Source organism: Patiria miniata, unplaced genomic scaffold (genome assembly GCF_015706575.1).
Source record: "Patiria miniata isolate m_02_andy unplaced genomic scaffold, ASM1570657v1 HiC_scaffold_3, whole genome shotgun sequence".
NCBI classification, from domain to species: Eukaryota; Metazoa; Echinodermata; class Asteroidea; order Valvatida; family Asterinidae; genus Patiria; species Patiria miniata.
The window spans coordinates 13990825-14013883 of NW_024037069.1; the positions used below are offsets into that span (position 1 = coordinate 13990825).

Sequence of the window (23059 nt, forward strand, 5' to 3'; positions counted from 1 at the left end):
AAGGAAAACACTGAAAATACACTTTTTAACGTTTTTGTGACATTTACCATTTTTGGAGCGCTACTGCACAAAGGCTATACAATAACCCAAAATTTTCTCACCAGATATGAAAAGACCAATGTCTGAACTAACCATAGCCGAAGGGAAATTATTCTGAGTGCCCTAGCAAGTGCTATTTTGGAGGGATAAAAATGGGGTAAAAAATGCAGTTTTGCTAGTTGTAAAAACATGCTGTATTATAGGGTCTAAAAATAGTATAAAGGAGATTTTTCAGAAGTGTTTTTATTTTTTTCTTGTAAGGGTAAGGATGATACTTTGTCGTGATATCGTGACATTACATTTTGTGACATTACTTTGCAGTTTGGCTTGATGACCTTTGAAAATAACGCGAAAAATGAATTTTTGCAGCCTCAAAATTGCCGAAAAATTGCCAAAACACATAATGGCCCGTAACCATGGCAACGGGCAAAATAAAAGTTTAAAAAGTCTATTTTGGTTACTTGCTCCCTAAGTCCTTTCATCCCACAAAGTTAAAAAAAATGTAAATTTTTTGAGATTGGACACTTATATGAAGTATTTACACGAAATTACTCTTAATTCTTTTCTCAAGAAGAACTTATTTCCTCTCACAGATGCACAGTGCACAGGGAGTGTCCGATGGCCGATATCTCAACCCGCTGGCTCCCATACAATGCTATTCAGTGTGTTAATATCAGTGACATTGAGCCTGCTAACTTGCCCATCACAGACCCCCAGCAAATGGTAAGGTATATTCATATACATGTATCTTAGACATTTATATTATTATACATGTAAATCATTTACATTTGTGGGGTTAGGTAGTTTGTTATTCGTAATCACCCTTGAAAACTGACTCCCTCGGGAGTTTATGCAGGAATAAAATATACCTATCAGATGTTACACGGAAAAAACTGGACCCCACATTTATGGAATTACCCATTACAGTAATATATTATGAAGTTGTTTAAGAAGCTATGGCGCGAAGTAGGATAGCCTTATTAATAACAGTTACAAGTTATTGAATTTATATTGCGCGCTCTCCAGGACCAGTCTGTTTGAGGGCGCATTACATAAAAATTCCTAATAAAAAAAAATTATACAAATATACATATTAGCATAAATCTAAATAAAAAAGGCCAAAAGCCATTAAATTTATATCACCATTCCAGAATAAAACTAATACATGTTTGCAAAAAGGTTCACAGGGACACAAACAATAACTCAAACAGATGAGGTAACAGCACATTACACGTCAGGAAACGCTTTCATGAAAAGGACAGTTTTGAGTTTATTTTTAACAGACTTTGTGAGTGAAAATCACGTAAATTATTCCATAAATGTACAGCTGAAATAAAAGTATAGTTTCCAAATGTTGACAACGTTTTGCCCTTTGGACATTTCAATAAATTTTTATCTATAGACCTGGGGCTTTTGCCAGACAATCACAATTTTAAGTCAACGCAAGTCAATCACAAGTCAACAGAAGTCATCATGAATCATCAGAAGTCTCAAGCGACCGAACAAACAGTTGTCATTGTTCATCTGATGTTACTTATGACCAGACAATGAGTTTACTTGTAACTGACTTGTGATTGAGTGTTTGACTCAACTTTTCTTAAAGATCACACTGACGATTGAACAACTTCCTGATCTTGAGGCTGGCGAGTCTTACAGCTGCCAGTTCAACAACCTGCCTCTATCTCCAGGAGAAACCAATGGCAACATCATAAGATGTATGACTCCACTTCCGAGCACAGTTCCACTCATTCCGCAAATGGGTAACCGCTTATTTTCTTGTTGAAATACTTGATTGGTTTCCTGCTAGAATTATGTTGGCTAAACAGACTTCGGAAAATAAATGAATAATAGTTTTTCACTTTCTCTGTTAAAGTAGAAGTGAACAGAAGCCTCAGAAACCTCATGGAATACGTGCAGTGAATCTCATAAACCTCGTGGCGCACAAAACCTCACAGTCCCAACAGTGCAACGTGCAGCAGAAGTTTTATCGGACATTTACTAAACCCAGAAACGTACCTCACGACACATTGAGCCTAGAACCTAATTGTATAATATCCTTGAAATAAAAACCTCGCGGTAGAGTTATGACATGCAAAACTCTCATACAACAATATGCTGCAGAGACCTCATTGAGCGGAAGCCTCACAAACCTCAAAGCAAACCAAAACCTCATGAACCTCATAGTCTTTACCTTGCCTATTATCTTTTTTAATGTCTTCTCAATTGACCTTGAATCCAATGTCGTGCTATTTTTGTTCCTGCAGAGGACCATGTGACACTGGAGCTGAGCGTTTTTTCGTCAGTGTCCGACATAAAGTTTATAAGTTCAACTTTCAGCTTTTACGATTGCACCGGACACACCTCGTAAGTAAGGTTACATCCGGGGGGCTAGGCTCATCAGTCTTCAGTCTTCAGTGGTTGACTTCCTATAGTAGCTCTCTGAGCTAAACTGGAAGGGTGACTGTGACCTCACGGTCGGTGCGGTGCTAACAAATATGGTGCTTTACGTCAAAACTATAAGTGCGAGTTAAAAAAGAAATGATGCAGACTGGCTTAGAGAGTCCTCTGGCTGGCTGGCGACATAGCACTGATGTTGTTTAGTGCTATGGGCTTGTAGGCACAGATGGAGGGTGCACACGCGGTTGCTTCTGGAAGTCTGTTCCATATCCTGATGGTTCTCGGATAGAAAGAGTAGGCGTAGGCATCGACATTGGAGCATGGTTGTTGGTAGCATAGGGAATGGTTACGACGGGTGGAGGATGATATGTGCTGGAAGTGTGGTGGAAAGTTGATGTTGACTAGTTGGTGGTGGATTTTGTAAAACGTAACTGACTGGTTGAGGAGACGTCTGGTTTGGAGGCTGTCCCATTCAAGCTTTTGTATCATTGGTGTGACAGAAGTCTTGGAATACAAAGCGGGCGCCCTGGCGCTGGATGTTTTCAAGGCGCTTCACGTCTTTGTTGATATGAGGGTTCCAGGCTTCGCTTCCGTACTCAAATGGGCTCCCCAAAAAAGACTTAATAATAATAATAATAATAATTACAATAATAATAATAAAAGCCAGAGAGTGAAGATGAATGTTTTACACTTGTTGTTGTTGTCTACTCATTCCTTTTCCCTGTACAGATTCACTAAGCGCTAATAAAAAGAAAGAAAATAATAAAACTACTTTTTAATATATTTATGTTTGCAGTTGTACCGCATGTGTCTCTAGTCCATGGAACTGCGATTGGTGTATTTATGACAACATCTGCACCCACATGAGTGCTGAGTGTACGGAAGGGAACTACATCGTTATGGGAAACAACGTTAGTCAAACATTCGTGTCTAATGCACCCATATTCCAATATTTTCGTAATGGCAATTTAATTCCACACGTAACTCGCGTAACGTTACAATGGGATCTTCCATCAGTAATTCCATAGCGTCAAAGTATTAGGGTGGATTTTCTCACAGAATATCCCTTGAAGTTATGTAACTATTAAATACAAACAAGATGCCACCAAAATAAATTTTACGTTGGTTTTGCAAGCCTGAAGTTTTTGTTATCGGTAAATCGCGTTACCAATAATGAAATCTCTAAAGGGATATACGATACATTTGTATATAGGTAACTCGTGTTACGGTAACTTGCGTAACAGTTTGTCCGCCCATCTTGGGTATAAGTTATATGAGAAACTAATTATCCAACCAAAATCCTCTTCGGGCATAGAATATGAACTTTCTCTCCCTGCCGATTACTTAGTAAGTTGTTTCGTTTTCCACATTCTCATCCCTTTATGTTGGCTTTAGTTCCCTTTTTTGAGGAAATATGTTCTTATCATTATTTTGAGGAAATATATCTTGAAGTTAATCACCTATGTGCGAATTTTCACAACTTATGTTCTGTTTTAGTTTCGTTGCTTGTTATGAATTTATTCTCACAGAATCCAGACACGCCTTCAGTGCGAGGCCCAGGTTTCTGCCCACAGTTGCAACCACAGACACAGGAAGTACTGGTGCCAGTGGGTATTCCTCGAGAAATCCAGGTGCCTGCCTCCAACTTGCCAAACGCAACCCAGGTGAAACACAATTTGCTGGTTTATCTTTAAGACAAGTGCCAAACTGGCATTCCAATGTCACGCCAAATCAAATATTAGGATTCACTCAGACTGGTATTGTACTCAAGTCACCAAATATCGAGTCCGAGTCCGAGTCACGTCCTCTAAGTTCGAGTGCTGATTCATGCAGGCCAAGTCCGAGTCCGGGTCACGATCGAGTCACCTTTAAGTACTTGAAGTACTACATTGTTAATATGTTTATTGGAAATCAATTTTGAGGCATGCCTACTGCCAAAACCTCACAGTGTAAATCTTTCAAATTTAAGTCAGATTTTTTTCTCTAATTAACTGGAAGTACATGTATATCATGTCAAGTGAGATTTGAGGCTTTGCATGGTGGAGATACTAAATAATGAAAGGTTTGCGGAAACACCATGTGCGAATAATTTCTCAACTAAGAGAGTGGTTCTGAATACCTCTGGTTCTCTTCAGAACCATTCTCTTAGTTGAGATATATCATGTCAAATAAACAAACCATTGGATAAGCCATTGAAGTCGATTTATATACATGACCTGTTTGCTTGTCTCCCTTTATTTTCATAAATTAAGGGTTAATGTTCGCATGTGTACATGAGAACACCAGCTGATCGCGTCCGAGTTTACATGTCAACAATTACATGTGTACCAGTGGTGACCGAGTTGCTTCATACAACACTATACTTTCGAGTTACGGAAAATGGTACTCGAGTCGGCCTTGAATCTGACTCCAAGTCACGAGTCACTCAACTGTGGAGCAACTCATATCAAACCAAAAGAGTTATGTAATTGTTATTGTCACCTTGCAGGTGACTGAGGATTACCAGTGTTTGTTGTTGGTGGAGGGTACCAGGCAAATTGTCTCAGCATCTGTGATACAGCCAGGCGTCATTCAGTGCCACAGCCAGATGGTGAGATTACATAGTATCTTCTTGCCTCATTTTTCTAAAAGAAAGATTGCATCCATTTAGGTGATGCTAAGGTTACTTTAAATTCTGAGGGGGTGGCCAAGTTGTTATGGTTTGTGACTCATGATCAGAGGGTCAGGGTCTTAAATCCAGCTGCTGGTCATATATATGATGTGTCCTTGGGCAAGCCACTTAACCCCTTTTGCCTCTCTCCACCCAGGTGTATAAAATGGGTACTGGCATTATAGCCAGTTATGGTCCAGGGGGTATAGAAATATTCTCAATCGTCAGTCTTGTCAAGTAAACTGGGGATAAGTGCTGGCCTGATGGGCCATATTGACATGTGACATACTTTACTTTCTTTATTTTACTTACCTTTGCTCCTCAAAAACTATAGAAGGTATTGTCACCTGTAACGCACGACTGCGTGTCTTGAGTGTTTTTGCTGTACTTTCTTGTCAGTACTCTTATGCAGCGAATGATCGAGAGATGGAAGTGCAGTTGAGCATAAGCTGGAACGTTGACAGACAGCTGGATGACAGTACCGGCTTCACGGGTGAGCGCACAAAATTGCTCCATGTGTTCATTAGTCATTACACGGCATGCATTTTATATGATCCAAAAGCGTGAATGGTGTGGTGGGGTAGTATTAAAATCTGGTTTAAGGTCCACCCCTTGTTCCCCAATACCTATGTTCTTCAATACCTATATGTTCCCAAATCCTAAAGGTTAGGGTTGGGGTTAGGGTAATCGTTATGGGGAACATATGTATTGGGAAACATAGGTATTGCGGATTCACATAGGTATGCACGCCCATTATCAACGACAGGTTTTAAACAAGACATAATACCAGACTGTTGTTCGCAATCGTAAATATTGTTTTGAGTCAAAACTTTAAAAAAGGGAGTAAAAAGGACAAATATCGGAGCTTTGTTCAGGAATTTAACGCTATATTGCTATAAATGTTCGGCGGTCATTTCTATGAACAGAGCGGGTGATTGCCGGTCCCCCTTCTCCCCCTCGAAAAAATACATCCTCAAAAATCATTTGACGTTTTATTGATAAGCTAAGCTGCTGGACCAGTGTGTAACCATTTCCTGATCAACTTTAAACGCTGTAGGGTTATGGGATCGTAAAAAAGTGTAACTTGTTCCTGATCATGTACATGTAAGTGCCTTGTCTTGAACAGTATACGCAGAATGAACGATGGAAGAATGTACTTTAATTTACTCATGAAACCGATATTTTCGGAAATTTTGTTTTCTAATGGGATATCGCCTCAAACCGATGTGGGTCCACCCTCAATCCATGTTATATTTATATAACATGGTTTGAGGGTGGACATCGTTATAGCTCCCTGAGGTATTAAAAGTTGACAAACTAGTTCCAGAGGCGAAGCCGAGGGAACTAGTTTGTCATCTTCCGGATGCAAAATCCATCTCCCGGATGTAAAATTCCATAAAATTTTGTTTGTAGCCATTATATCAGTAAGAACTAACTGGAGAATATTGTGGACAATAAATAGGCCTCCTTTACTAGAAAAAAAGGTTGTCCACAATGCTGTATAAAATCTGAGGAATATACTGTACAGCAAACGAACATTTCGGGAAAATACGGCAACTGAACTTAAAAAAACTAATAATCAGCCTGTAGTGCGAATGTCACATACCTAATTTCGTGGGGTCTATATTGATGTAATTCAAGTTGTTTTTGATATTTAAAAAACCCCATAAATGTACATTTTTACAAGTTAAAAGACAATCTGTTAGCTTTTTAATCGCATTCTGTCAAATATTTTGCATTTATCTGTCATGTTATCCCAAACTGAACACGTGGTGTTTTAATATGAAAGTGGGTTAATATTCGAACGCCTCAAAATATTGTCACAATGACTGCGTCTCAAGTTTGACGTAAATTTCAGTGGAAGTATTTAGTGCACAGGCATTGGCTCATATGCCATTCAAAATGTGATAACAAAAATGAGGTCTATAGATTTACTGAAGTCTCCTCTCCATGCACCTTGATCTTTACAGTGACACTCTACAAGTGCGATGTGGATCGACAGGACTGTAGTCGCTGTCTGTCCAACGAAACAGCGAGACCTGAGCTGGAGTGCCGATGGTGTGGTAGTCAGTGCGCATTCAGAGATGATGCTATGTGTAGCAGTGGAGCCCACGACCCCAGTAACCCCTGCCCTGCACCTGCTCTACAGAAGGTTACATTCAATTCTATCAATTGTTTTCTATGTTTAACCATCAAACAATGTGTTTAATAGCTCCATGGTTTAATTGTACCACCGCAAACCACCCTGCCTGTTACTCCCTGTACTTCGCCCCAGACTACCTCACCGGTTACTCCCTGTACCGCCCCAACCCGCCTCGCCTGTTACTCCCTGTACCGACCCAATCCGCCCTGCCTATACATAGTATAGATGCTAGTAGGTTAAATTTGGATCTGATTTGATACAATGACAACAAACTGATATGATATGTGCATCAAGGAGATGAACATTTTATATCTGTAGATGTAAATCAAGTAGTTAAAAAGGTTTACCTTTCGGGTAAGTTTTGTTGACAACATTTGTCATACATATATTTGATTTTTTGAATTTCACAGGTTGAGCCTGCAACGGGACCAATAGAAGGCAACACCATCATCGAAATTACAGGAACCAACATTGGCCGAAGATTTGAAGACGTCCGCAGCGTGATGATCGGTCAACAGTCATGTGATCTGACTGGGTTCGGTGACCAGTACATCACTGGACGAAGGTATCTGATTGGTTTGAATTTGTACCTGACAAAAATGAGCTGTTACATGTTTAAACCACAGTCATTTGAACCACAGTGATTTGCTAGTGACCGGCGCATTCAAATTGTCCTCCAGATACTGTGCGCCTTATAAATTCTCAGTAGTTCATTAAATACATTTACATTAACTTGAGTAGTTCTTTATCAAATGGTCATCGCTGGCAACGTTTGCGTTGTTTGCATACAATTAATGGAACGTAACCCTGACTTAATCCAAATCCGTTCATTACAGTGTACGTTGTAGGACTACAGCAATGAGCCTAGGTGATTCTCAACCTATCACAATCTCCGTCGCCCCTGTTGCGCCTCCAGACAGCACGGACTTGACAAGCACAGGGGACGTTATGTTCACTTATACGGTAAGTTTGGATAAATAACCCGTATAACTTCCTGTACCGTCCCAAACTGCCCGAGCCTCTATGGTTGTATGGATTCATCAATGCATAATATTATGAAGTGCAACACACACATACTGGGTCAGAGGACAGCCTTTGAAAAGTGTTGGTTAAATGTTCAAACATTTGAATTGGTACATGAACGTTTTGCCTAATTAAATCTGGATCCCTTGACCCTTGCTATGTGACACATGTACAAGCACCCCATGAACAAAAATATTGAAAAAATGGGTAACTGCCAACATAAGACAGGATAGCTCAGTCGGTCGAGCATGAGAACAACATTCTGAAGGTGAACGATTCAAATCTGAATTCTCAATTTTATCCTTCAGCTGAACATTCCGTTTAAAGTATGGGCTTATTCAATTTCCCCCTTGTTTGATGAGCACGTGACCTTTTTTTTGGTATGTCAAACATTTTTCAAAACATTTTTAAAATTTAGTTGTTTTGTTGACAGGATCCTATGATTACTAGCTTCAGTCCGAGTGTTGGTCCCGCCGATGGTGGTACAGTGGTCACCATCGTAGGAACGGACCTAAACACAGGCAGGGACATCCAAGCAATGGTTGCAGACGACGTGACTTGTCGAATCAACAGGGAAAGGTGAGGCTTTGGAGGTTGACAAACCCCCGCCTTTGTCTCCAGTTTGGTCTTCATCTCAAGCCCAAGAGTCTTGTGAATCCTGCTAGGTTCAAATCCGGTGAAAATACATCCATTGGCCTCGTGAGACAAAATCTGGCGTCTATATAGCAGGAAACAACCCAATAGTTCACTGGCGTCTGTCAAGTCAGGGGACGCCGCGCTGGAGCCTGACTGAAGTTGAAGACGGGGACAAATTAGCCAAGAATGAGTAAACTCTAATAGCTTTGCCAAATTCCCAGCAAAACAAAAGCTTTGCCTTCTCGAGACTGCTTCGTATTCATTGTAAAGACGGCTTAAAAGAGGCGTTTTGTTAACAGAGCCCATGCATGCATCACTTCATTCCTTTTTAACAAGCTGTTTGGACTAGCGAACATTTTTAGTGTTTTGCAAATTTGTTTCTTGGCCGTTGAAACACCTCAGATGTTTTAAAATTGTCGTATTCCATTGTAATGTTATTTTAAAATCTTGTTTCCCTTAGTCTAAGCAAGGAGGCAGTGGTGTGTCGCACCACAAATTCTTACGTGGGCGATGCAGGGAGGGTCTTCTTGACATTTGACAGTGCTCAGAGACGATCAGAAGCAGATTTCACCTATAAACCCAACCCAAATATCACTGATATCAACCCACGAAGGAGTGTCATGTCGTAAGTGCGATAAGTGTGTTTTAGTCAGACTTATTTGGTACACATGATGGTATACAATGTACACCTAAAACATTCTGAAGCCCTCAGACAACATTTGAACAACCCAGTCAACCCCAGAAAACTCAGTGGCCTAGTGGTATGACATCTGCACCACTAAGCAGGAGGTCGTGGGTTCAAGTCCCACTTGAGCAAGCTTGTGATTTTTTCTTGGAAGTCCTCTGTAAACACCGAGTATAGAGTGTTTATGACACACGTCGGCGAAGGACAAAAACAGATATAAGATACTGATTTTGTTTGTGCACAGGGGTGGCCGAACAGTGTATGTGACTGGTCGTAACTTCCTACAGATACAGACCCCACAGATAATCAGCACACTGGAAACGGATGGCGACACAACCTTGACATTTCAGAAGGTAAAGTTGTATTCCATTTGCTACAGTTATGCGTTGACAATCGGAAACCACGGACTCTGAGGCAGTTTGGCCTTGAGATTTCTGACTGATGGATCTTGCTACACTGAGCAGGCTTGTCATTTTAACAGATGTTGTATGGTGTTTGGTTTAGCAGTGTTTCTAGGTTTGGGTTAACTTTCCAAAATGCCCTCTTTTGTTTTAGTTGCTTTGTTTTATTCCGCCTTCGTAGCCATGCCAAGCTATCAGTGACACCAACATGACCTGTGAGACTCCAGACTTAAGCTCAGCCCTCAGCGACGAAGTCAGGCTTAGTGGCCGCAGCAAGCGCCAAACAGCGCCCTCACCCATCATAGGTTTCATCATGGCAGGCGTGGCCAGTCTGCTGAGGTGGTCAGAGAACCAAGCGCCCCCAGGCTTCCAGTTTGATTTCGTGCCGGACCCTGTCTTTGATCTCTTCATAGGAGAGGGTAACATCCTTGAGCTGGATGGCACCAAGATCACAATAAGGGTAGGTACAACCTTAATTTATTTGCGACGACGACGACCGAATTTCATGGCTCCGCTACAGCCTACGGCGCTTAAGATATCACTTATACCACAGAAATGTTGTGCTATTTCCGTAAACACAGGATTCCTAGTTGGAGATCCTTTTGCATAAGCCAAACTTTGTTGCTAGTCCTTGAGATATGATAACTATCAGTGCCAAATTTTCTGCTGTAGTTACTGGGGGAACACTTACGTATTTTAAACGGTGACTCAGTTTAATGAAAAAGTTTTAATACTTAAAAATATACCCTCATCAAAATGAGTAAAACATTTATGTGTGAGTGGTTAGGTTCTCCCAACATTGTTCTCTTCTTGTTGTCATGATAACTGACCGCATCCAGGGAAGTGACCTAAATAATGCGCAGACTTCGACGGAGGTGCGAGTGTTTATCGGCACTCAGAAATGTAGCGTTGAAGTCTTTGACAGCTCCATCTTGACATGTGAGGCTCCAGAGCTGGAACCAGAGCCCCTAGACTATCAGGGGAACCGGACCAGCGTAGAACTGCCTGCTGTATATGTGAGTACATGTCTATTGTTTAGTCCATTAGCACATGTACTACACTGATCCCTGATGAAAAAACCATACTTTGCTTGGGTGGATTGGGGCAGTAAACGGACTAACTGGTTAAGTGAAGTACCTGCTGCTACACATGTATATCACAAATTAGAATGACGCTATACTCATAATATATTGGTTTCCAAATTTTAATAAACTCCCCCAATACACTTCACTATTTGCAAATTTTGTTGGTCAAGTGGATGGACAGTTAGTGAGCAAGGGTTAACAATAGGACTGTTTTTCCATTTCTACCACTGAGGAAGTTGATATGTATGGACTTCATATTGGTCAGTCATTATTGGCCCATACAGCAGGGGGGCGCAGACATCTTGGAGCTTCTTATGTTGCCCTTGTCTAGTTCTCAGTCCTATTTAATACTACGTGGTTGAAGAGTCTGGAGTGTTGATAACACATTGCAACCGATGCAAACTAGTGTACGTACTTGTGCAAATGGATAGATGTTTTCAGCAGCTCATATAATCAATCCCACGGCTATACCAAGCCAATCTTAGTAGTTGATAGAGCGCGTGAGACTGTGAGGAGCAAGCTGCTGAGGGAGAGGACCACAAGCTTAACTTCAAGTGGAAGGTTGACATGGTCCGCCTGCCTCCCTACCATAACTCACTCATTCCTCATGTGCAGCGCGCCAACCACCGTCTGGCCGGCCAGCTGCAGGCGTGCTGCTGACACTAATTTTGAGGCTCCCAACCGTATGATGAGGGTCTATAGGGTACGTGGCTGAAGACAGTTGAAGGGGTACTGGAGCCTGTCTGGTCAATTGGCCCTATCTTGCACCCATCACTCGTAGATCCGTTGGACACTGATGCTGCTGAAAATGAAGGGGGCCAGCAAGAGAGCGAAGTAGCAAGCGGTATAGGAGGCTATTAGTCAGGTGGCATATGGTCGGAATCGTGACCGACTGGTCCAAAGCACCAAACTTGGCAGATAGATTCTTATAGACCTAGAGAAGATATTAAGAAGGGGTGACACCTGAAATTCTTTTGGGAAGGGGGCCTAATTTGCATAAATCGTTAATCCCTGCCGTGTAATATATTTTCCCCATATTTGGGTATATTTTTATTTTTTTTATTTTTTTGAAAAGTGTATTTTGGTGATTCTACTTGCATATTCTTACTTCAATAACATTTTGTAAAGCATGTAAGTGACTGAATAATTAAGAGGACATAGTAAATCACCAAAATGACTACTATTTTACCCAAAAGTTACGCGCATTTACCTTTTCCTCAGATATCATCAACTAGTCTCGCCAAACGTGGGTATTGATGAGCTTCAAATTCACAAAGGTACTTACTGACATAGTTAACCTAACAAAAATAAGTGGGAAATCATGTGAAAATTGATATCATCTTGATGTTTGGCCCAAAAGACCAAACAAGGGGAGAAAATGTGGTGTCCGTAAATTGGGCTACTACGGGAAGGGTAACGTGGGGACTTGAACAAGTTCAACAAAATCCCCCCAAATTAGAGATTATTGTTGTTTACAATAATTTTGTCTAAGCCAAAACGTTTTCTCAACAATAATTTTGGGAATTTCCTTGAACTTGTTCCAGTCTTCCATGTTAGGCAACCCTTCACCTTACTTGTTAGCCCAATTTATATAAAAATATACCCAAATATTGGAATAAATATATTACACGGCAGGGATTAACGATTTATGCAAATTAGGCACCCTTCCCAAAAGAATTTCGGGTGTCACCCCTTCTAAATATCTTCTCTAGGTCTATAAGAATCTATCTGCCAAGTTTGGTGCTTTGGACCAGTCGGTCACGATCTTGACGAAAATTAGATCTAAGCCACCTGACTATATGGAGATTGACCTAGATGATGTTTTCATGAATTCTGAGACTCTGTCCCTTAGACTTCGCCACAACGTCACTTGTTATAAATAGCTCAATAGTCGTTCTGTAATGACCGATTCAGGAGTTACTGAAGTAATAATGTTCATCACTTGCAACGAGGTCTGTGCGCTAAGTTGTACTTATTTCTCCCGTCCTATGACCTTGAAGCTGACCTTAACACAATAATGAAGACCTCGACATCTTATGACCTACAAGATCAAGATTAATCATAATTGTTGACATAAAAATGTCTTTCGGTTAATAAGAAAAATTCTGAACAATAAGCTTTTATTACCATATCAATGGGAATTGGACACTTTGTCGGAAAATGAAAACAAAGAATTATTTTTTAAAATAAAATGCCCTTGACCCCCTGTCTTTGGAGCCAGAAAATTACCTCCGATTACTTCTAAACCCCCATCAATCGATTCCATGACCCTAAAAGATCAATATAACGGTGAGTTTTTTAACCACTGGCCATATTTTAAGATTGTCATAATATTGGTTCAATATCCAAAACTTAGGGGGTGGGGTCAAATATTGAGACATAACTCCAAAATAAAATGCCACATGTTTTTTTTTATTAAATGGATTTGGTAGTTGGGATAATGTGGAAAATTTGTAAGGAAATAAGTAGACCTCAATCACCATATCTATGGGAGCAACGGTACAAAATAATGCCGGTGGGAAAATGAAAATGACGCATTTTTTTTTACCAAGATAACCTTGACTTTCGCCTAACACGTGACCTTGACCTCCCGCTATTATAGAAACCTCGAAAATCGATTCAGCATCCCAAAAACCCATCATTTTGACACTAAGATGATCAAAATCGGCTCATTAGTCACTGACATATGACACTTAGTGTTTTAATTATTCGCACGGCGGCCATCTTGGAAATATGCAAATTAGGGCATCATGGGACATTTTTGTTCGCTGGCAACATCAACATTCTTTAATCCGATGTCCTAGGGATTCTAAAAAATCATCTTGGAATTTTATTTTAGGGGGTGCATGGGAACCCATTTTTCCTGCCGTACTAACAATTACGAAATTCCAGAGGTCAGAAGTTCATGTCCTACTCCAGTCTTTTTCGTTCGTTATCGTTGCATCGCAGGTACTACACAGCCGACACTATTTTTTCATCGGCTACGTCAGATACATTACCAGTGTAGAGATCGCTTTGTACATAGGCATCGCTGCCGCGGCCGTAGCGCTGGCTCTCGTGGCACTGGCTCTCTTCCTATATCGTAAGCTGAGGGGCAAACAGAAGGAGATCGGAGCCATCTTGATAAAGATGGAGAAAGTAGAGCAAGCGGAGGATCTAAGAATGGGTGAGTTACTGTGACTTCATTTGTTTTTTCTTGAGTTTCTGTAACTCTTATTATATAAGGACTCCTACATTGGCTAGGAATGATGCTAGCCTTTCACATCAATGTTTGAGTTGACAACACTTTTTTTTGTGTAGCCTGGTGTGGATTAAGAGCGATAATTCTTAGAGGAAGGGCTAGTTGGCTATTTCTGACCGGATATTTCGAAACGGATTTTTGTTTTCGTTAAGATTTCTTTTTTGCTTTTTCGCAACTTCTGCGGAACAGCCTATGTTTTTCTCCTGATTGTTCGGATTTTCCGCAGCGTTGCAGAAAAATCTTTGCTATTGTTTTCCATTTTTTCTTAGGCCATCTATCCCAAATACCATAGACTTTTTACTGGTCTTTTCTGGAGGCCTCTTTGGCCATTGAACTAAGTCATGTGCAGATGAAACTTAACATAGACATGCCATTAAAGCGATAGTAAAGTTTGTGTCTGGACAAGTGACATCATGATGACGTGTCATGTGATGACAACATAAAGGTGTAAAGGTGTATTTTAATGGCCTATATCTGCAGAACTACGAGGTCGATTGTGTTGAAACTTTTCATGCTCGTAATTATGGAGAAATGTTTTATAGAGGAAAATTGAGGTACAAAAACGTCATCATGACGACATTATGTGATTTATAAACGTTTATGTAGATTATCCATTTAAAAAAGAAGATTATCGCAATATCTCACGAACGCCAAAAAAATGGCTAACTTTTGTCCACCAGTGAAGCACAATATCATTGTCCCTATCATCATTTTTCTAGTGACCTAACCTATCACAGTGCTGATTCTGGCCTCTTTCATAGAGACAATGACAATGTGCAATAAAACTAATATCGTTTGGTAAAGGATACGTCCTGGCCTTTTCCCCTGTAGTTTCCTCTTTCTGCAATATTCAGTAAATTTCTGACAATTTACATTTAAAATTGGATTTATTTTATTTTGAGACACCTTATATAATAGGTCTGATTGGGTTGTAACGTGGTGTTTACCCGTACCGGGATTTGTTATAGATGTAAATTAATGTGACGTCATGATGAAATGTCATGTGATGTCATATTCAAATGCCTTTATCTAGGGATCTATATGTCCGATATGGTTGTAACTTGTTATGTACCTAGATCGGGGTTAATATAGACATAAATTGCCTTCACGATGAAGTCATCACATGTCATGTGACCGACTGACCGACTATAGCTGAGGTAAGTCAAGACTTTCGGATACAGCTCGATTAGGCAAGTCTTGTTTGTTTCACTTACGCGATTTTTCTTCAGATTTACAAACTAAGGAAAGGAAGGACAAAATATCAGGAGTTATAGCCAAGACGTTGTACTTGAAATGAAAAACAAAAAAATGGTTTTTTATGATCAGCCATTTTGTACATAAATGTTCTACTCGTTTAAATTAAATTATAAACTTATTACTGCCCTTGTCTACCAGGTCTATATGTTGTGTAATTCAACTGTGCAACATGCAATAAAAAGTTCAGTGTTGTTTTGTACAACGTACAATCTCACACGGAAGTCATTTTAAAATATAAAAAAATATGACGAATTAAACTAAACAGTGACATCCTGAAAAGGCCACTTCGTGTGATATTTTGTTTTCGTGGATTTGTTTTTCAGAAATGAAACCGGAATCATATCTCATAAAGAAAAAAATATGTATCTTATTTCATTTCAATGTGGATATTTAATTCGAAGCTTTTTCCTCTTTCTTCTGTACTGTGTGTTCCAAGCTACTGAACATTTAGTGAGAAATTACAATGCGAAGGTGCTATTAACAGAAAAAGAGTTTAATTAAATTAAATAGCGCCCTCCATTGTGTCCGCAATATCTCAAAAAGATTGTCTTAAATAAACAGTATTAAATCTGAAACATGTTCTTACACACAGAAAATACGACGTCTGAGTCGGATGGGCAGCAACTGGAGCTCCCGACATCGGCAGGGACGAGCGCCGCCAACGTCCATCATCTTCATCCGGGAATTGGGGCCGAGGACGCACAGATCAAGTTCAGCCAGTTACAAATGGGGGATAAACTCGGGCAGGGTAAACATATTAGGAACACCAACGGGGCATGCTTCCGATCCCACCACTCAGAAGTCGATTTTTTAAAACTGTTAACCGGGAGTGAAGAAATGTACCGTGTATAGATCGATGCTGTTGTTTACCCACCTTCTTCTCTTTACGGGTATGCTTGGAGTAGCTCTATATCATAGAAAGGAAAGAAAAAAGGGAAAAAAGCACCCCAAGCCTCAAAAAAGTGAGTCTCCCCCCCCCCCGCTTTTCGATTTTGCCGTTGTGCAGCTACGTCTACAAATTTGGGTGCATCAACTGCTGAATTGGCGCAGGACATAGCAATCATTTGATGGAAAGGATACAAATTATCATGTTTTTCATTTCCCTATTTTTCATTGTTTACTAATGCATGTAATTAAATACACCACTATTGACCCCAATAACTCGCTCTTCCAGGTGCTTTTGGGACAGTTTATCGAGCCGTCTTAAACAATTGGTCATCCGGAGAACAACGCATTGTGGCCGTTAAGACGGTAGAAGGTATGTGGCAATGTATCGTCCCAATTACTCATTATTATCAAGCTGTAATTTTAGTGTTTCCAATTTGCCACATCCGAGCGGAATTCTGGTGGTAGTCCAGGCTTGGTCGGCAAGTCTTGGGCTCGTCACTGTTTGAAATCAATTGCGCTCAGTCATCCATGACTAGGATTTGAGAAACATCTTCATGGAAGCCGATGATGTAAACATACTAACAGACTAAGAGTGCTGAAGTTTACAAATTGAAAATACTTTCAAATGACCTGTTTTGATAAACCCTTTGGGTCAATTAAGTACAATGTGATGCATCTCATGTGACCGTATTCTTGGGCGAATGAGGGCGCTCTGACGGCCCCATTTCAGGGATGTAAATATACGTAAATCGATGGTATTACAAATTGCTAAAGCTCAACAATTTTATTATTTTTTCTTTAACGATTTCCGTTAAGTTACTTTACTGCTTCAAAACATGATTTTGTGTGTGTGTTGGTGCCCAGAATATGTGAATATGTATAGCGCCCTCATTCGGTTAAAAATATAACCTATTCAAACGCAGATCCAGATCCTCCCAAAGTCGTCCAATTCCTGAAGGAAGGATTGTCAATGAAGAGCTTCAATCATCCCAACGTACTGAAGTTGCTTGGCTTGACCTTTGACCGATCGGGTCAGCCACTCATTGTGATTCCCTTTATGGCAAACGGTGACCTGAAATCTTTCTTAGTGAAGCAAAAACAGGTAGATCTGTTCCCCCCTTGATTCTTAACATCCACGAGCAAAACTGCACTCTTTTAAAACTTGTACAACATTTGACCAGAAAACAAACTCACTACGTTTTTGTGTTAGTAAACCCCCACGTGACCGTGTTTAGCCAACCAGGATAAAGAATTAGCAAGACGTGAATCCAAAATCAACTTAACCCAAAGCTAAAGTCCAAAGCTAAAGTTATTTGTGTGTTATTTTCATAATTTATAGCGATTAGATCTCTAGCTTTCAATCAGAATTTCAATCTTGAAAATATTGGTTTAACATAACAATTTTGCGTTTTGGCATTTGCTTTTATTTGCGTCATTGGAACACGCTCTTCCGTTTGTCTCCTGTTTTTCTATAGAACTTGAGTCACACGCATCTGACCATGTTTGCCTATCACGTGGCCCTGGGTATGGAGTACCTCGCAGAACAACAGTTCGTCCACAGGGATTTAGCTGCGAGAAACTGCCTGTAAGATCATGAAGTTTTACCAAATAAAAGCCCCCATTATACATTAACGAGCATCACACTTTACGGTTTCTTTTCCCCTAAAAATAGCACAGTATTGATGTCAGTGAGGAAAGAGCAGTTTAGTAAGTTAAAGTTTTGGTAAATTTTCTCTCAAATCTCCTACCTTTTGACCTGAAAATTTGGTCAGTGGTCAATGTAACCACATTAAGTTGCAATATTGTTTATATATTTTTATATGATACCACAGGAGGTGTCGTGTTATAATTAAATCTACACCGTTTGTATCAGCACCTGTTAACATCGATCGGCATATTTCACAAAGTGTGCCAAAACTCCGCCATATTTTAGTTGGATACGCAGGAATTAAGCCAAATAAATCTCCTTATTCAAGGGTGGATGACAAGCTTGTCGCAAAGATAGCGGATTTCGGCTTGTCCAGAGATCTGGACGAGTCCGATTACTACACCAGCGGGGACAAACATGCCAAGTTACCCATCAAATGGATGGCACCAGAGTCAATGGAACGTAAGGTGTATGACACCAAAACGGATGTGGTAAGTCTGTACTGCTTATTACATTTTATATAGTTTTCTATTACTCATCAATATTGCTCGTTGAAAATAGTTTCATATGTGTTAAATGTTTTCATATCCTTGTTGATGAAATATTTTAAATGAAAAACAAAACAAAACAACCCGGCAGATGTATGAATATCGGCCGTAGATCGTTCTATAGGGTGTCTAAAAAACCCGAATCATCAACCCCCTTCTTTTTCACAGCTTACCTCACAAATATCGATTAGAAATAAGTGGCGATTTTTCAATTTGTCCGTAATGGATTTGGGGTGAGGGTAGTTTTGCTTTCTGTGATGTTTTAATCTTTCTTTCTTTATTTGGTTTTTTATTTTTTGCAACAACGGTCATATATTCTTTTGGAAGTAATGGTAGTCCTGAAAAGGACTCTTGGTTAACTTCTTGGATGTTTACTGTGCTGCTCTGTCTCTGCTCTCTACTTGGTAGCCTTTTTCACAAATGCAAGTTTCGGCCCGTGTTCTTATTGCGGCAGTCCAAATGTCAGTCGCCGTGGACAAAATGAACAAGCGGTACTTTCTCTGAATGTTTATCCGATCGGAAAGATTATTTTTTTTTCGGTTTTGAAAAGCAAATGAAGCATACTCTCTACGTGTGTATCGATATCGTCGATGTTTTTTTTTGACTGTGAAAAAGAGGGGGTTTGAGAGTTCATTTTTGTTCTTTAAGACCCCTGTATATTTGGCTACTGTTTGATATACAAATAGTGGGAAAAATAAACGTATGAGCGGCTCAGTTCAATTGTGAATAATAATCACGGTCCCTTCTTCAATTGCAGGCGTATAGCTTTTCCTCATTTTATTTCGGGAAATAATGACCCACTGTTCCGATGTCGTCACAGTGTTTAAAATATTGAACCAATTTACAAGAAAAAAATCTCGTCTGACTTGCCGCACTTAACAAAATGTATCCCTTTTTCAAATGTCTTCCTCTCAGTGGTCCTACGGGGTACTTCTGTGGGAGCTGTTTTCTCGTGGTCGAACGCCCTACCCTGATATTCACAACAGGGACGTGCACTCGTATCTCAAGCAAGGCCAGCGTATGAACCCACCTAGGTTTTGCCCTACAAAGATGTGAGTAACCCTACTCCTGTTCAATGCAATTTGACAATTGCCATCAAAAATGAAAGTTACAGTTCGAGTTCTAACCTTGTCAACATAATAACATCTATTTCAGGCTGGCGTTCCAGTGTCGCGATGAACCAAACTATTTCTACGATTTGAACAGTTAGGAGTGACTTCACACAAAAGCCTGCTACAGTCGTTCGAAACGACTCCAGAGTGAAAACAAAGTTTGCTCGTCTGAAATTTAAATAGCATTACACTCTGGGTCGACTTTAGTCGCTCCTGATGCTATTAGATCTGATTGACTCTAGAACACCAGTCTGAGCTGACGGTGTTTAACTTTCTTCTTGGTCTTGTCTAGATCTGCCATCATGCGACACTGCTGGCTGGACTCCGCAAAGAAGCGATGGTCCTTCGGTCAAATAGTCCAGGAGCTGGAACCACTCGTGACCCACGCGTGAAGAATTGAAGAGTGGGCCACTATAGGAAAGCCGACGGTGGTGATTACAGAAGGTACCAGCAAAGTTATAGCTCGACCGTCTGATTGTTTGCTCTTACCATTATAGCCTAGGCCTTGATAATATTTGATATGCCTTGTTATGCTTTTTATAATACGCCCATGTAGCGTATAAAGCGTAATATTACTTATCATACATACATATTAATCAAGTACCTAATGCATGAGGATGAATAAAAATACATATATATGCAAGGGTAAAATTATTAGCACCCCATATTATCCAATTGTCAAGATAGAGATTAGTATCTGCTAAATCAGTTTTTATATTATATATTAATAAATACCTTGGAGAGTTGATGGTTTCTGATTGGTCGAGACTCGATCACGTGGCCGGTCATTAACAGTGATAATGGACCGGCTTCAAAGATCAAGCGAATAAATGGCCCCTGAACCAGCATTGAGCAAGCCCCGTTCAGCCCCATGCAAGCCAATGATTGGTCAAAATATAGTAACAGTCCTGCGGTAGCTTTTAACAATTGAGCACTGCACATGCGCTCATCCCCCATCGCGTGAGACTGACGCGCGCGTACGCAACACAGTTGCTAGGGATGCGTGCGTGCGCGCGCGTAAGGAAGTTTTGAAACGACATCGTACAGCAGTGCAGTATATACTGAGGATGTTTACGACGAAAGCGTAGATCTACGATTTATTTTCTTTGAAACACTTCACCCACCGACATATTTACCTTTCCTAAACCAAGCATCTTTGTAATTCCGGACACAAGGAATGTGTAAACGAGATTTCAGCTTCCTCCATCAGGTAAAGATATGAAAACATTGTTGTAATTTGTTTCGCTACGGCAGCAGTTTCTGTTGAGTTTACGTCGTTATAGCTGTTAAGCTAAAATATGGCCCATGAACATGAACACAAAAAAGTCTGGAAATATCGCCGGAAAAAAGTCACAAAATTAGAGCATTTTAACTGTTTATTTCGTTATAAAGGTATTTATTAATGGGAATAACAGTGTGAGGATCCGGTATTCACTGCGTGATAATGACCGGGTGTGGGGGTGACCGCTGTTAATGGACCTTGACTGCGTCTCGGTCCATTAACAGCGGTCACCCCCACACCCGGTCATTATCACGCAGTGAAGACCGGCTCCTCACACTGTTATTCCCTATTATTATATTATGACATAAGGCCTACCAATCATGTAGTTTTCTTTGCCTGTCAAATTTATCCTGAATTTCAACTTGCAGTGGATATGTTAAATTAGCTATGTATTAGTTTAATAGCTAGGTATTTGAGCTGCATGGGCAACTAGACAAGTGCTATGGTACGTGATCACGTGATAGTACGTAATTGTGCTAAACATTATAGTAACTAGTGCGATGTAAAAATAACGTATGCCATTCTGTTGAACCATTGGCGAGATGCGACTTATTATTTTGTACAGGCTAGTTTTTACTAAGCGAAATTGTTTCACTTGTTACAATTTTTTGAAATGCATGGCTTTGATTGGTTTTTCTTTTAATTGTAATCAGATGTAAACTTATTGCTACACCTCTTTTGCAGTTTCTGTCATAGAGTGTCTTTGATGGCTGAAATATTTTCCGTTGTCTTTATAGGCTTTAGTCTCTAACAATCAAAAGCGGGTCCAGCTGCTGAAGTTTTTTTTTTGGAGGGGGGGGGGGGCAAGTGGCCGGCGACCGTTGCAAATTCGAGTCTATGTAAGGAAAGGGTTTGAGTATAGCACTTCAAACACGCCGTTTGGTTGCTGCGGCGGTGGACGTGGAGGCCTCTGTCAACAAGAAGAATCAAATCCATGTTGTTGATACCGACCTCCCTTGCCAAAGGGGAATCCAATCCAATTCAGTCTGGGACCAAGACTATTCATGGCGCGGGAATGCAGACGACCTTACCAGTTGCAAACGAGATGCAAAACTGGTAAACTTTTCTCAAGCCGTTACGGTCGCTCTGACTATTACCAGGATGGCGCCGGATATTCTGGACTTGTAGCCTTCACTTCATGATCGGTTTATTAACACTATACGTACAGAGTAGTATAATCCACGGCCAAGCATGGTCGAGTGGCATGCATGAACAGACTGAGGCTACTCTAATATTCCTTTAATGCAATAGCTAAATCTATGGTGAACCTAAAAGGTCATACATTATATGTATTATAATCATGAGAGAATAAAAGTGGTGTGAGAAACTGAATATCATGTAAAACGTCGAAGGTTATTTTTGGTAAAGGTATAACCAATACCTTTGTTTTATCTTCGATATATTTGCAAAATCGTTGTTTTTCGGTATGGGTTGAGGGGATGGAGTGTATAAATACTCTGTTTATGGGGGATTACTTGTCTGGGGTTTTAACTGAGTCACAAATTTCCGGTGTTTTATAGAGTTATTATATTTACATGTGTCTGTATGCTTTCAGTTGTGATCAGTTTTTATTAACGTATGGTATGTTGTTTTTAGAGTTGTAATGGTCATTTTTAATCATAGGTGTTTTTAGACTGTACATCAGGAAAGCAAATTTCATGTATCTTTATTGATTGCATGACGAATAAGATTATCTATCTATCTATCTGTCTAAAACAATAGTAAACAAAAATCTGACTTTAATCAATGCCTTTCGAGATTCGAGGTTCCATTGATAGTTTTAAGGGAAGAAAAGTTATATGTACTTCAAGATTTGCATGTCTGAACATCCGCATGGGCGGAAATCCCGGGGGGACAGGGGGACACGTCCCCCTTATGAATTTGGTAAAACGGGGGGACACAATGTCGAATGTCCCCTCCATGTTTTCATGTGTAAGTATGGGTGGGTGACCAACCATGGCAGAGTCTTAGGGTAAAGCCTCTTTGATACGTCGCTTTGTGGCTGAGAACCAATTTGGTTTTCT

At 40.2% G+C, this 23059-nt stretch overlaps 1 protein-coding gene and 1 long non-coding RNA gene across 2 annotated transcripts; both read left to right on the forward strand.

Annotated features, from left to right (window-relative positions):
• Positions 1–7204: 7204 nt before the first annotated feature.
• Positions 7205–8150, forward strand: LOC119738393. Its single transcript, XR_005272449.1, has 3 exons — positions 7205–7238; positions 7640–7794; positions 8066–8150. It is a non-coding gene; the product is annotated as an uncharacterized LOC119738393 (long non-coding RNA).
• Positions 8151–10285: 2135 nt separating this feature from the next.
• On the forward strand, positions 10286–20514 carry LOC119736489 (hepatocyte growth factor receptor-like). The gene is made up of 10 exons (XM_038210505.1): positions 10286–10434; positions 10814–10990; positions 14009–14225; positions 16150–16305; positions 16732–16815; positions 17369–17547; positions 17921–18030; positions 18422–18584; positions 19557–19693; positions 20046–20514. Exons 1-10 carry the CDS (start codon positions 10288–10290, stop codon positions 20143–20145), a joined length of 1470 nt encoding a protein of 489 aa, XP_038066433.1. The 5' UTR covers positions 10286–10287; the 3' UTR covers positions 20146–20514.
• The last annotated feature ends 2545 nt before the right edge of the window (positions 20515–23059 follow it).